A 13,745-nucleotide genomic window follows, 5' to 3' on the forward strand; every position below is an offset into this window, starting at 1 on the left:
CATTGGCTAGAGAGAAGGACTTGAGGATTGAGAGGCTGAGGTGTAGGAAACTGGAGAGATAACTAAGCTGCAGGCTGGGCACAGGGTCCATGGAGGTTGGTGGGAAACACCTGTCAAGTGAGGCTCCAGCTTGAGAATTCATGCTTAGGTCACCATCTGAATGCTTGAGGTGGCAGCTTGGTTAGGCAGAGCCTCTTAGGCAAGCCTATTGCCACATTTCTTTGGAAATGCCGTTTCCATGTGAGTGGGGCGGCGCCAAATGCTTTGCCAGTTCCCTTGTGACAGAAAAGAGGAGCAGAGGGGGGGGGGCAGCCTGACCTCAGCCCCTGTGCAGCACACATGAACTGCCCTGTGCAATGGGTTTGACAGAGCATTGCCTGATCCCTTCAGTAGAGAAAACCATGGTGTTAGCAAGGCTCTCTGGAGACTTGGGTTTCCTTATTGCCTGTGTTAGACCTGGGAATGACCCAGATTCTGCACTGATCTCATTTGCCCTTGACCAGTGTTTAATTTCTGTTGGCAAATGCATCTTTTTACACTCTTTGGGATCCTTAAGTTTTTCTTAGCTCAACAGCTAAATCATAGCATGGAGGTTTTACAACAGACTTAAGTACGGGTTTGGTTATGAAATCAGGAGCGGTGCTACTGATCTGACCTGTAATTTTATCAAAGATCAACTTAAATCCACTGGCTCCAGTGATAACAATGCTTGGGCTTTCATCGGGGGGTCTTCTGCTAATGTGACTAAAAGAGTTGCACCTTTGTTAGGGATAGAATATGCCCACTGGCTTTTGTATTTTAAATGAAAGCCTTGGAAAAGACTGCCTGCATTCAGCTGATAACCACAGGCACTGTATTTTTGTCATTTATTGTACTTACCCAGAGCTGCAATAAATAGCAACAAAAATGGCAAAGAAAAAAAAATCTGTTAAAATTAAGGATATTCAGTTTTGAGATATATTCATTTCCCCTACCAGTGTCAGAAAGCAGCTTCACTTTGAAGTGAGCTAGCAGCATGTCTTGCCCCCTCTGCAATTGTAGCAGGCATCCTGTCTTTTAAAAACATTAAAAAGTGCTGTCTTTTAAAAACATTTCTTCCTTATTACACCTCCTAATATTCACAAAGTTGCAACCAGAAATTTAATCTGTAAATAGATGTTTTGGTGCAGTTCCTCCCCCCTCTCAGGCTGCACTGTGGTGCCAACACCAACATTGTTCTGCCTTTAGTAACAATGGCAGCAGACCCAACATTGTTCTTGCTTTAATTGCAAGTAAAGGGGACTGGGACAATCTGGTACCTTCCTGTGCTGGTACAAATACTGTGAGTTGGGATGCTAAGGCATTCCCTAACTCCACCTGAACTCCAATTGCCTGGTAAACATACCTGAGACTCCTTCCTGCTTGGATCACAAGCCTACTCTGGAAGATACCAAAATCACCTAACGGAAGTTGTGGCCAAAACAAAATGGAAAAGTTCTGACCAAATTTAATTCTCTTGGACCCTATAAATAGAAGTCCTAAGCAAGACCCTTTGGGACCTGCCGGATCACAGCAGGCTGTGACCAGCATGTCCCCTGAGTTGGGACACCTCTCAGGTATAGACTCCTTGAGGTTTAAAGGCTATCTGTCAACGAAGCCAACGAAGGGCCAGGGCAAAGTCAGACTTCTTGAGGCTAAATTATTGCCCGCTGGGGGATGCAGATGCATTGTGACTACTTACTCCAAGCTTGAGAAGAAGGAAATTTTAAGTACAGGTTAGCCTCTTCCATCCACCTCTCCAACTATCTATGTGTTTGAATATACACATTTGCCTTCACAAGAATGGGAACCTACATTTCACTGGATCCAAATATCTTCGTGTGGGTTTGCATGTTTTGTGTTTATACATATATATTTTTTGATTTAGGATATCTTGTAGTAAATTAGTGTGAATCTTGTCATTCTCAAACCTGTAATTAAATTGCTGTTTTAATTATGACATATTCTACATAATCACCTTCTTAAACTTTAAATTGGTTAATGATTAAGTGCTGCTAAAATTCAACCTTTAGATCCACCTCACCCCACTAATAAATGTTGAATTGCTGCTAAATCATAACCGTGTCAAATATTTCATCTGCGACAATGGACAAGCACACGTTCTTAATTTTTCTTCCCCATCTATATATATTTTTTTATCCTTGTTTTATCATCCTCTTTTCATCTATTTTCAAATATGTAGAACAGCATGTAGAATATGTATGTATGTAGAACAGCAAGACTAGAATAGCCCATCCATCTCAGTCAGTTTACATATGATGGAATGGTTTGGGTTGGAAGGGAGCTTACAGACCATCTAGTTCCAACCCTGCTGCATGGGCAGGGACACCTCCACTAGACCAGGTTGCTCAAAGCTCCATCCAACCTGGCCTTGAACACTTCCAGGGATGGGGCAAAGAGAGGCTTTCAGACTTGAAGAGCTGATTTCTGAGCCCAAAATTCATGCAGAGATCTAAAACCTTTTAACAAAGAATCCAGTGAAACACCAGAAGCAATGCCATGACTCATGTCAGCAGTTGATACAAGGATCTCAAGTTAGTATCTGAGAAGGCAAGTGGGAGATGGCAGCGGTGGCCTTGTTCCCAGCCCTACTGATGGCCTGAGGCAATCAGGGGAAGCAGGATCCTGGCAGAGGTGGCCCTGACTTCCTTGTCTGAGTGCGCCTGTGCTGAGAGAGGCGTGGGACGTGGTACTGTCTCTACACTCCACGTTGTCTTGTGAGGCTTAGCACCTCCTGCCTCTGTCTCTTCCTTGCCTTCCTGCCCTGCCTGTCAGTGTGAGTGACAGTCCCCCGTGGGCAAGTGGCGTATAAGAGGAAGACAGCTCCATGCCTTGGACTACCAGAAGGATTTCTGAGCTCCACGTTCCACTTTCCCTGCTCAGTATATTTGCTAGGAGAAGGACTTCTTCCTGTCATGGCTAATGGGTAAGAGAGAAATCATGGTAATTCTTCTCTAAGGGCAGTGGTGATGGGATGTATTTGTCTGGGAGACATGTAAAAGGGAGTTCTGTGAAATGCAGCACTGCAATAACCCTGCTTCCTCTTTCTACTCTGTCTACCTATCTAACCTCAGCGTAAACCGTTGGTGAGACAGCTGAATCATAAGCTGTTTTAGCTAAAATAAGGTGGTGCTAAGATCTGTTTTTGCTGAAACATAGCTGATAACCTAGAATCGGTTCTCCCAACATTACTGGGATGCCCAGGACTGTGACAGTGTATTTGCCAAGTAACTGCCCGCTTTTGTTTATGCCTTTACAATACATTTTCCATTCCACCTATGAAACCTGTCTTATTTATCCTTTGGTATTTCAAATACCGACTTTAAACTAAGAAAACATCACTGGACTCAAATAAAAGGTACACACATTGGCATAAGAGGAAAATCAAGATAATTGTTTGTACCTTCTATTAACCATATAAGCTGATGCATGTATTTCCCAACATTTGAACTAATTTTTCAAAATTATTGGAAATTCCTTGTAAAGTGCTGCTCATCCAGCTTTCCAAATGCTTTTCTTCTCTGTGTCAATATTAAAGGCTTTTTAAAAAATCTGATGTTGTTCAAAGGATCTCTGAAGATAAATTTACTTCAGAGAAGATTTCAATCAAACCTTTGCAGGGCTCCTTCTCACCCATTTGCAATACGTGTTTTTCTTGCTTTGACACTGTTACTTGCTCACATGATTCACCACCTACCCTTTAATTCTCTTCATGTCTTGAGTAATGGCAATAAAAGACTTCTTCTTGGGGCATTGTTTTGGATAGAATGAAGGTTTCATAGAATAAAACAACCCGGAAAAACAGGCACACCATGTGAATCTTTCACTTGAAAGTTACAATAAAATGGAGAAGTTAGGTTCTTTTGCTCTAGCTGCACTGCTGATGCATTAGAGTTACTATTGCCGAGCCTCCCCCAAAAGTTTCCTCAGCTCTTACAAGTGCAGACTAAGTCTTCTTCTTATTGGGGTGGTGCTTTGTGCACGTAAGCACATCCAAGCAAAAGTCCAACTGGACAAAATCCAGCTGGCCAGACTTCCTGCACAGAAATAATGTATTCTATGTGAAAGCACAAATCTAACAACTGAGAGGTTTCACCATAGGGAGGGGATTAAGAATTAATGATAAAAATCTCTGGTTTGAGTCACACATGCAGCCATATTAAAGAACAGAGAGTAAATACACGAAACTCTTTTGCAGGAAAACTTTACCTGACTGCTGTGTGTCATGGATTTGCATGAAGGTGATGGGCTTCTTCTCTTTGAAGTTGTCTCACCTCACACGTGTAAGCTAGGTTTATGGGCCTTTTCTAAATAAATACTGTCCAGAAGGAGTTTTTACAAGATGACTATGTAAGTTGCTGAACAAGTTCTTTGCTTTGGCAGAGATATATTTTTCTTTATCCAAACCTTCAGTTACAACCTGCACAGGTGCTCTGCTCTGTTTGCAAACTAAAAGGGCAATAAAAAGGAGAGAAAAAGTCCACGACGATTTTGTGGTAGCACCCAGCAGAGAAAAAGGAGATAAAAACCTTTTAGTTTATAAAATTAAGTGACTTCGGATGTTTGGGACACATTTCCTGACTGCAGGAGTTCATTTAATAGAAGTATGTTTATTAAATAAATCTGCATATTGAAATCTGTAGGCACCCTCTTGCTGTGACCCTCTTCTGAGTAGACACTTGGAGCTTGCCTTATGGCAAGGATGAGCTTATGCAACACTCCATAACATTTCTAGACAAGGAAACAGAAGCCTACAGTCCTTTATAAACACAAGACAAATGGTCCAAAAGCAGAAAAGAACAAGCAGTAGTATTGAAGAAATTACTGATTTCCTGTATAGGTGACTTTTATCAAAATACTTACCTACTAAAATTTATGTATATCAAATACCATATATATGGAATACAATATTTTTAAAAGCAACTCTGGCATCCCCTGTAATACTTCACATACCTTGGATGTTCACCAGACTTCTATCCACCACGTTTTCTTCCAAAGTAAAAACTGTATTTAACATAATGTGGCAGTACTCAAACAGCTGGGAGAAACTGATGCAGAGGAGAAGACAGCAGGAGGGTCCAGACCCAAGACAAAAGTGATCCAATAAAATTAGGTCAGTCCACGGTAACATAAATGTAGATGGTGCTTTAAGTTCAAAAAACAGCTACTGTGGATTTGTTGATCCTGTTCTTGGGACTTCAGCTGAGCAGGTGAGATGACCATTTTTGTTTAGTGTTGATTTGTAAGCTTTTTTTTTTTTTGAGAAGGAATTGTTCTTCTTTGACACCTAATCAAGCCCAGTTGAAAATTCAAGTGATCTTGTAGAGTTCCCATCAATAATGATCTCCTCAAAGTATCACAGAGCCCGAGCAAAAAGGAGACTGTCAGTGCCTCCAGCTGAGGTAGCTGATGGCTCAGATTCCCAGCTGCAGGCAGACTGCCGTGTGGCTGCCTCAGCAGTTTGGTTGTCTGCCCTGCCCTTCTGGAGGAGGCTGCTTTTCCCACTCTAAATAATGCTGAGTATAATATGAATAGCATGTGTTCTTTATGCTTCTCAGCTGCTGCAGCTTATCCTCCAGTGCATTAATGCATACTGGCTGCTTTTTGCTCTTAACTCAGAATGCCTTAGGACAACAAACTCTCAAGGAGTTAAGCACAGTTTGCTTATGCTTTTCAGGATTTTAATCTTAGGCTGTATAAACTCCAACTCAAACCTACACAGGCAATTCTGGAGAATAAAGAATTGTTCATTCATGTGAAAATAAAGCACCAGTTCTCCCAGCACAGTTTGCTACTTTCTGTTTCCTTCAATATGGAGCTTAGACCAGCAGTTTCTGAGCCAGCCATCAAGTGCAGCCCAGGACAGAAAGCTTGTAAAATCTTTCTGTTCTGCTTCTAATTTCCCACCATTTAATGGATGTCCTCTTTTCTGCTATGGCTTTTATTCCTACCCTCCCAGGTGAAACAAAGTTCACCCAACAGTCTAAGTACTGTTAAGTCAGTATTTTTTCATTCATGGCGCCGGACGCACAGGGGATAGTTCCTCCAAAAATGTGCACCTTACAGTGTAGGGTGAGAGATATATATATACAGCTGTTACTTAATTATGTGTAATATTTCTAAGAAACAAGTTACATATTCATTAGTTTCCCAAGAAATCATTTACATGAGTGTCTGCCCGTTACCACATGCGTGTTAAGTCCATTAGGCTCTCCTGGGGGTCCTTCATCCTTGAGTCTTCCTCACAGGAACCTCTGGCCGAGTTCTGTCTCTTCTCCTGTCTCTGCTGACTCCGAAGTAGAACTGGTAAGAGTAGGCATCCCTAGTCACAGTTGAACTGAACGGCTTCTTTCTTCTTCAAGGACCCTTGTATTTCTTCCCTAAAACTACAGATAAGCTCACACAAAAGGCTCAGATGAGAGATTTACACCCTACAAGCAGTTAACTATTTGAAGTCAGAGTCTGGTTAATGCTCTGTTTCACTGGTGCCCGGCTGGCTGACGTTTTGCTCATTTGGGCTCTCAAAGCTGCCTCACATCAAGGCTGCCAAGTCAGAAGACTGTGTGATCTTACCACAATATTTGTTTGCTCTTTCTGCTAGAGAGCGTGGAATTTGCCACTGGCTGGAGGATGCAGCAAGTATCTCCATCCTGGTCAGAAGGCGAAGACATAACAGTAATGAGTTAGGAAGTTCAGAGCTGGGCTTGAAGATGCCTTGATTCAGACTAGGAGAACCAGTTGTTAAAATCATGGCAAGTTGCCCAAATGGCTGTTTGAAAGAAATACCCATTGTCGACGATTTCTTCACTTTTTTTCCCCTCTTCTTGAGAATATCTGCTTTGGAGGAGAAATTAAAAATTATCAAGCAGTTCTTCTCTGTGCTTCACTGTATGTGCTGGTTTGTACCTGATTAATTCAACTGCCAGTCATTTAAAGGTTAATCCACTTCTCTTTCTTCTCCAGTTTGTTCTTTGTCATGATCTTATGCCTTAGTGTGTACATAATGCCCTTGAAACTGGAGCGACCTTTGGGTGGTTCATCACAATAACAGCCCTTCCTAAATCTTGTTGATAGATGCATGGATAGACTTCTCAAAACTATTCACTATTATGCAGGACAAAATTCCATTTAAATGAGGAAAGGACCAGCCTGGGTAGGTTTCTAGGTCCATCAGAGATCAGTGCATGAGATCATTTAGTTTTGTGCGGACCCTGTATTTACAGTCTTACGCATCCTTTATCATGCTAACTTTATGCTAGGATAGCCATATGGGTGAAGGAAAGCATCTCTAGTGTGGAATCTTGCAGAAAGAAACCTAGGAAGAGTTGTACACAAGACTGCTGCCAGAAAAACATCATAGAGATAATTATTTGTGTCCTGTTTTGTTGTGTAGTGTTGCTGCATGCTGCTAACAATCTCCTGCTTGCCTCTGGTTTGTACATGGAGTCCTCCTGAATGAAACATCACCGTCTTAATTTTTATTTCAGTGCATGGAAAGCCACAGGAAGGCTTATTAACAAGAACTTTGTTAAAATATACTTTAAAATAATCTTAGGGAAGGCTTAAGTTTCCATAAAGGTTACCTGCAAGCTTTAGGTATGAACATGAACCACAAGCTCTGTGATTTTTAGAGCAGCATGGCCAGGAAGGTGTGGGGGGGAAGAGAAAGCTTTCCTGATGACAAGCGAGCATTCAGAACACAGAGTGACAGGTAAGACCCTAGAAGTGATTTGCAGAAATAACAGCATGTGTCTTTTTTAATGTCTGTTCCTCTGAATTTCTTGACAGGAAGGCCTTAAATCATGAACTTTCTAAACTTTTCAATGAGATGTGGGATATGGATGTTAACCGCCTTATGCCTGGGAAAGACTACACAATTGATTTGCAGGTAACCAGCTGCTAGGTCACATGAGGATTAAGGGTAGTATGGTACTGTAGGAAAAGGCTTCTGCAAAACTGCCTTTTGCTAAGAGTGCTTTGTCATTTCCACTAGTGACATAGGCAAGACTTCCTAATGATGAAAAACCACTTGGGAAAGGGAACAGTATAGAGAACATGTGAATGGTCCAGACTACCTGGAGACTGGTTACAAGTGGAGTCTTGCAGATGTCTGTCTTGGGTCCTGTAATATTTAGAATCTTTATCAGTGGCCTGAAGGAGGAGATGGAGTGCAACCTTTCCAATGTTGCATATGGCAGCAAACCATGGTGATGAAGTTGGCATGCTCAAGTGCAGGGCTTCTCTTCAGCTGGACCTAGGCAGGCTGGAGGAATAGGCTAAGGAAGGAACATCATTAAATTCACCAAGGAAAAATGCAACCAGAACAGGATATCTAGAGAAGCTGTGAAATCTCCATCTCTGGAGGTTTTCAAGTCCAAACAGTGTGAGCAATATGGTCTGAATGCAGCATTGACCATACTTTGAGCTGGACTAGAGATGTCCTGACATCCCCTTCACAATGGATGTTTCTCTGTGTGTATGATTGTGTGTATGGTCTGAGTGACTTGAGGTGAGGGAGATGGGGAGATAGTAATTCTTGGGAGAATAAGAGAGGAATTTGAGGATTTTCCAGGTCTCTTCTGGAGACTGTGGAGTAGCACAGAGATGTGGGTAAGGAGTGTTACAGCGTTGTTGCTATGAATCCCAGGGAACTGTGAGGGAGGAAGGGGTATCAGATTTGATGAGCAACCATTTCATTCCTTGCTAGCTCAGTGTAGTGCAAACATGACCATGTGTTTGAGCCACAAATTGCAGCAGGCCACTGAATATTCAGGATCTAATTTTGTACTTACACAAGTGCTCAAACACTTTATTTCAATGTTGCTTCATATTAATCTATTTGCTATTAATAAACTGCTATTAAATGTCTGCTATTAAATAAATAGGATATCTATCTGTTATTAATAAACTTGAAAAAGGGTACCTACCTCAGGACAAAATGTGTGTGGGGAAAACTTCTCCCATCTGGTTTCTCCATTTCTCAGAAAAAGACTCTAGTTACTCCTTGCCCATGTTAACAAACTGCTACTCATATTTTCTCTTATTTCCTTGAGAATGCCCTTTTTTTGAACAGAAACTTGGAAATTGTCAGGAAAGCCTCCTTTCCATTTTATATGTGCTTATTGGTAACACTGATTAAAATGCCTTTAAACATGGCCAGCCAAAAGTCTTTGAGAACTTCAGAGCACCAGGAAGCACAAGTCCAAAGCTGGTGAAGCTGCACTGAACTATCTGAACATCTCTCTGGCACTGGGACAATCACTGTTGCTAGCAGTCATGAAATCAGAAAGAGAAAACAAAGGCTGAGCCTCAGGGAGCCTACACAGGAGCTGCATTGCTTAAGTGTTATCATGGAGGAGACTTACACTTGCTAGCTTGGGGAACAGGGACTCAGGAGAGAAACAACCTCTCTCTGCTGCACTGCATGGTCTCATCAACTATATGCATTATGTATGTCTGTGGGTTGCAAATGAAAAGAGAAGGAAGGTGCACAAATCTCCTTTTTATTTATTTGTAGTGGGAGAGAGTCTTGTCTCTACACTACTCTTTCATTTGTGATGTATATAGCAGAGTAGTACAGCTGGTTACTGACCTAAACTGAGCTATCACAACCATCTCTGAAAAGGAGAGAGAGAAATGTCATGCTCTTACAATGTCAGAGATTATGTCTTTTGTCTTTATGCTGGCAGTTCTTCTGTAATGCCTTGTGGTGTTTCATAGAAAGACCATTCCTAACAAAGAATAGCATGATGCATTTTATTTTGAATATTGTAAAGCCAAGCACTGTTTCCTCTAAGGACATCTTCTTTCATGTTTTCCTCTGCTGTTTCTTCTAGGGAAAAGCTGGTGCCACACAGCAAGGTGCCAGTGCCATCCAAGACAGCGCAGCCAGACACCTCTTCCATAATGTGAATGAAGAACGCCTTAAAAGCATAAAAACTTTTGCAAGTGAGACCCATTCTTTTGTTGATGGTGGAAATGACACAAAGAATCTGTGTTGATTTCTATGTGTTTGCCTAAAATCAGACATCATTTGTGTGGTGATGGGGATCATCAGGCCTCATGTCATTGGAAGGTAGTTTCTACAACATCTGCATGAAGGTTACCTGTACCCTCAGCCTCAGAAAGAACATCCTTTTGTGCCTTAGCCAAAATATTTATTTATCTGCGGTTCTTCCATTGCTAAATGAAATGAGTGAGACTCTTGTAACTGCTTTAATATTATTCCATGTATTGAAAAAGATGCCAGTCATCTTCCCTCCTTTGCTCACAGCTTCTAGCCCTTTCAGATAGCACTAGGTCCATCACTACTTCTTGCATTTCTTTTGGGGCCAATACTTCAAATATGTCTATGAATGTATGCTTCCTTCCCTGATATTTCTTTTCCCCAGACAGAGTTAAACGAAGCTGATCAAACAGTCAGCATCATGGGGAGCACCATTTTTCTCTGTTCCTCCCACTCCGCTCTGAGCCACACAATCCTGTATCTGATGAGGGCAGCTCTGGTGCTCACTGAACCCTCTGCAAGAGTCCCTTCAGCTCACTAACCTGGCAGGAAATTACTTAGGTTTTTAACATCAAGTATTTTTCTATCAGCTTTGTGTGCTGAACCAGCCCCTGGCATCCACTGACTGTCAGAGCATGAGCAGATGAAGTGACAGTGGGGAGCAGGTGGCAAAAGGGCTGCAAAAGAGAAAACTTATCCACCCACTCTGTCGCCATGTGCTCAAGCTCAAGCCATCTCATGTAGGTTTATGCTGTATTATTCCTCTTCTGAAACAATGCCCACAAAGCCTTCTGCCAGCATAGCTGAAGTTCATCAGCCTGTGTCTGCAATTTTAGTAATGATTTGTTTTGGTAGAAGATCATTATTGCTTTAGCCCTTGATTCCATAAGGAAGCTCAGTAGTGAGCTGTTGACCTTAAAAAGAAGTACAGTGGTGGTCTGGCCCTGAGTCACCCCGTCTTTCTCTAAGGGCTGTCAAGGTATATTGTATGGCATCTTTCTATAATGGCTGTCTCTGATGATGACAGGTATGGATTAGGCATATAGCCTGTTCATCAGGATGAGCATGCTGGAAATTTCTCTTTTTCTGCAGCCTTTATTTCCTTATTGGACAACTATGAGACATCAACTGGTACAGAAGAAGTAGTGACTCCAGAAGAAATAGTTGAAAACAACTGTTTTCTTGATGCTGTCTTAGCAACAGAAGTCATGAAAGTGAGTAACAGATCTTTTAAAGTCGCTGCAAACACTGAATTAAAAAGTAAATGGTGTCTATGTCTTGGTTTTCTATCTTTCAGCTGGCTCATGAATATCTGCTTAAAAAAAACCTAGCAAAGCCAAACCTTGCTGATTTCAAAACTCAGCTCTATGACATCTGGTTCCAGCTGTATGCCAGGAAAGAAGGAGACAGGTATATTTGGTGAATATGATCCCTGATAATCTCTACACTGTTCTAATTTAGGTAAATAAAAGCCTGAGTGCTATCTGTTAGGCCACAGAACTGCAAGACATCATCAGAATATGGCCTAAATTCGGTGTCCGTGTTTGGCCACAGAGATTGTGTTTAAAGACTTACTGAGCCGATACTAACTGCATTGCCCCAGCACACTTGTGTCACTGATCTCAGGCCTGCAACCACAGACATTCATCCACCTTTCTAACCTGTGATTCATTGGTTCGTCTGTGAGGCTGTTCATGGGAGACAGTGTCAGAAGCCTTGCTAAAATCTAGACAAGCAGCAGTGATGCATCTTGTGTGGCATTTACTAGCAATCTTCATTGTCAAATACAAGTTTAGACTTTGTGGCTAGATTCTACTGCAAGTTTTGTGCAAAGCACAAAAGAAAACACTACAAATCCAGACAAATGTAAAAACTGCTTACAAATGCAAAGCAAGCTTATGCGTTTTCTTGCCTTTTACCTCTGACAGTTTGAACTGTTTAAACACATAAAAGACTTCTGTATTATTCTTTGGTTTATTACAGACCTGATTCTTGTGGTTTTGAACATGTTTTTGTGGGAGAAACAAGGCGTGGTAAACAGATCTTAGGTTTGCACAACTGGGTGCAATTTTACCTTCAGGAAAAGCAAAACCAAATTGACTACAAGGGATATGTCGCTCAGAAGAACAAAACCAGGGTAAGAACAAGCAAGGTGCCTTTGCAAATAAGACAAATGGATCCAGAGATAAAAGCTGTGGTGATGAATCAAGGTACAATGATGCAATCATAGGCTCAACTCCTTTGAACCTAATTTGTTCAGGTGTATATAAACAGAAGAAATACTAGCATGCCCTCACATCCAGCTCCTTTTATTTTTGCAAAAAACTATTTTAAAAAGTAGTGCTGGTGTTTAAAGAATCACAACACTGCTAAAGCTTAATTGAGGAGAATGATCACGAATGCTCCAGAGGACAGGGAACAGGCTGTGCTCTGGCCGTAGCACCCTGGCACAGCAAGGATGACTGGATATTGCAATGCCCTCAACAATCTAGTCAGAAATTGTATCTGTCTGATCACAGCAATGATGGAGATTATTCTTGTTTTGTTTATGCTTTCAGCCTGACAAGGATGACCAAGTTTTGAGCATCCAGTTCACCTGGAAGGGCTCGGTCAAGCCAATTGGAAGCACCTTTATTGGTGTCAGCCCAGAGTTTGAATTTGCCCTTTACACCGTAATTTTCCTGCTGGCTAAAGAAAGAGTCACACGTGAAACAGTGAAGATAGAAGAGTATGAGCTACAGATTGTTGTTTACCGCCATGGACGCCACATTGGAACAGCATATCCAGTAATCCTCAGCACCAGCAGTGAGGACTAGTAGTTACAGTCATCAAGCAAGATTTCTTCTTTTTTTCCTCTTTTTTTTCTAGTATGTCAGTGTGTTGTTTATAAAACCCATTCTGAGTAAAAATTCATGACTAACTCACTTTTGGTCTGCAATAGTGTACCTTGGCTTAGTGTCTGACCAACACTGAAACTTAACTGCTGCTCTTATTAAAGACTGGCTCAAACTTACATCAGCCTTCCCAGGTGCATGATAACACTATACTTTTCAGCAGATAATGGAATTTAGGAAAAGGCTATATTAAAACTGATACACATATTTCTCAGATTTGTTATCTACTGCATATCTGAAAGAGCAACAATCCCACATTGTTTACATTTTGCCTTCCACACATGAACTTTGACTTAGCAGAAACACAGTATGTATTTGTTCTCCTCTCCTCATTTCATAAGAGGTTCATTTCAAATGCATTCTTACAATGACAGCGCCCTAGACATACAGGAAACACATTCAGATGTTAAAATGGTCATCAGATCAACAGCAGGTTGCACTGGCTCTGCCTGGGTTTCCTGGAAACCACAGTAGGTTTATCTCACCTAACTTTAACAGCCTGCGCTATAGGCAGCTGTCTTCCCATTACAGGCAGCAATGCCTGCAGTCACTTAGCCACTTGTGTAACCTGCCTTAGGGTTAGATACATGACCCTGCATCATCCATTGCCTGGAGCCCCAGTGAAAAGAAAAAGATGTCCCCTGGACACGGGTCCTAGTCCTGGTCACTGCAGCTGATGAAACCACACAAGAGGCATTTCAGGCCTGATAAAATTCAATGGAGAGAACAGCAATAGAGAGCAACTGCTAGGTACCAATGAACAAGTTTGCCCTACTCTGCAGCATCAAGGGCTACTGAAGGACAAC

General features: G+C 41.7%; 1 protein-coding gene across 1 annotated transcript; it reads left to right on the forward strand.

Annotated features, from left to right (window-relative positions):
• Positions 1 to 2,891: 2,891 nt before the first annotated feature.
• ENDOU (endonuclease, poly(U) specific) lies at positions 2,892 to 13,129 on the forward strand. The gene is made up of 7 exons (XM_051608002.1): positions 2,892 to 2,965; positions 7,828 to 7,927; positions 9,876 to 9,987; positions 11,138 to 11,259; positions 11,343 to 11,455; positions 12,029 to 12,182; positions 12,604 to 13,129. The coding sequence occupies exons 1-7, from the start codon at positions 2,955 to 2,957 to the stop codon at positions 12,859 to 12,861; spliced, it is 870 nt and encodes a 289-aa protein (XP_051463962.1). The 5' UTR covers positions 2,892 to 2,954; the 3' UTR covers positions 12,862 to 13,129.
• Positions 13,130 to 13,745: the final 616 nt, after the last annotated feature.

This window comes from Apus apus, chromosome 1 (assembly GCF_020740795.1).
Source record: "Apus apus isolate bApuApu2 chromosome 1, bApuApu2.pri.cur, whole genome shotgun sequence".
Lineage (NCBI taxonomy): Eukaryota > Metazoa > Chordata > Aves > Apodiformes > Apodidae > Apus > Apus apus.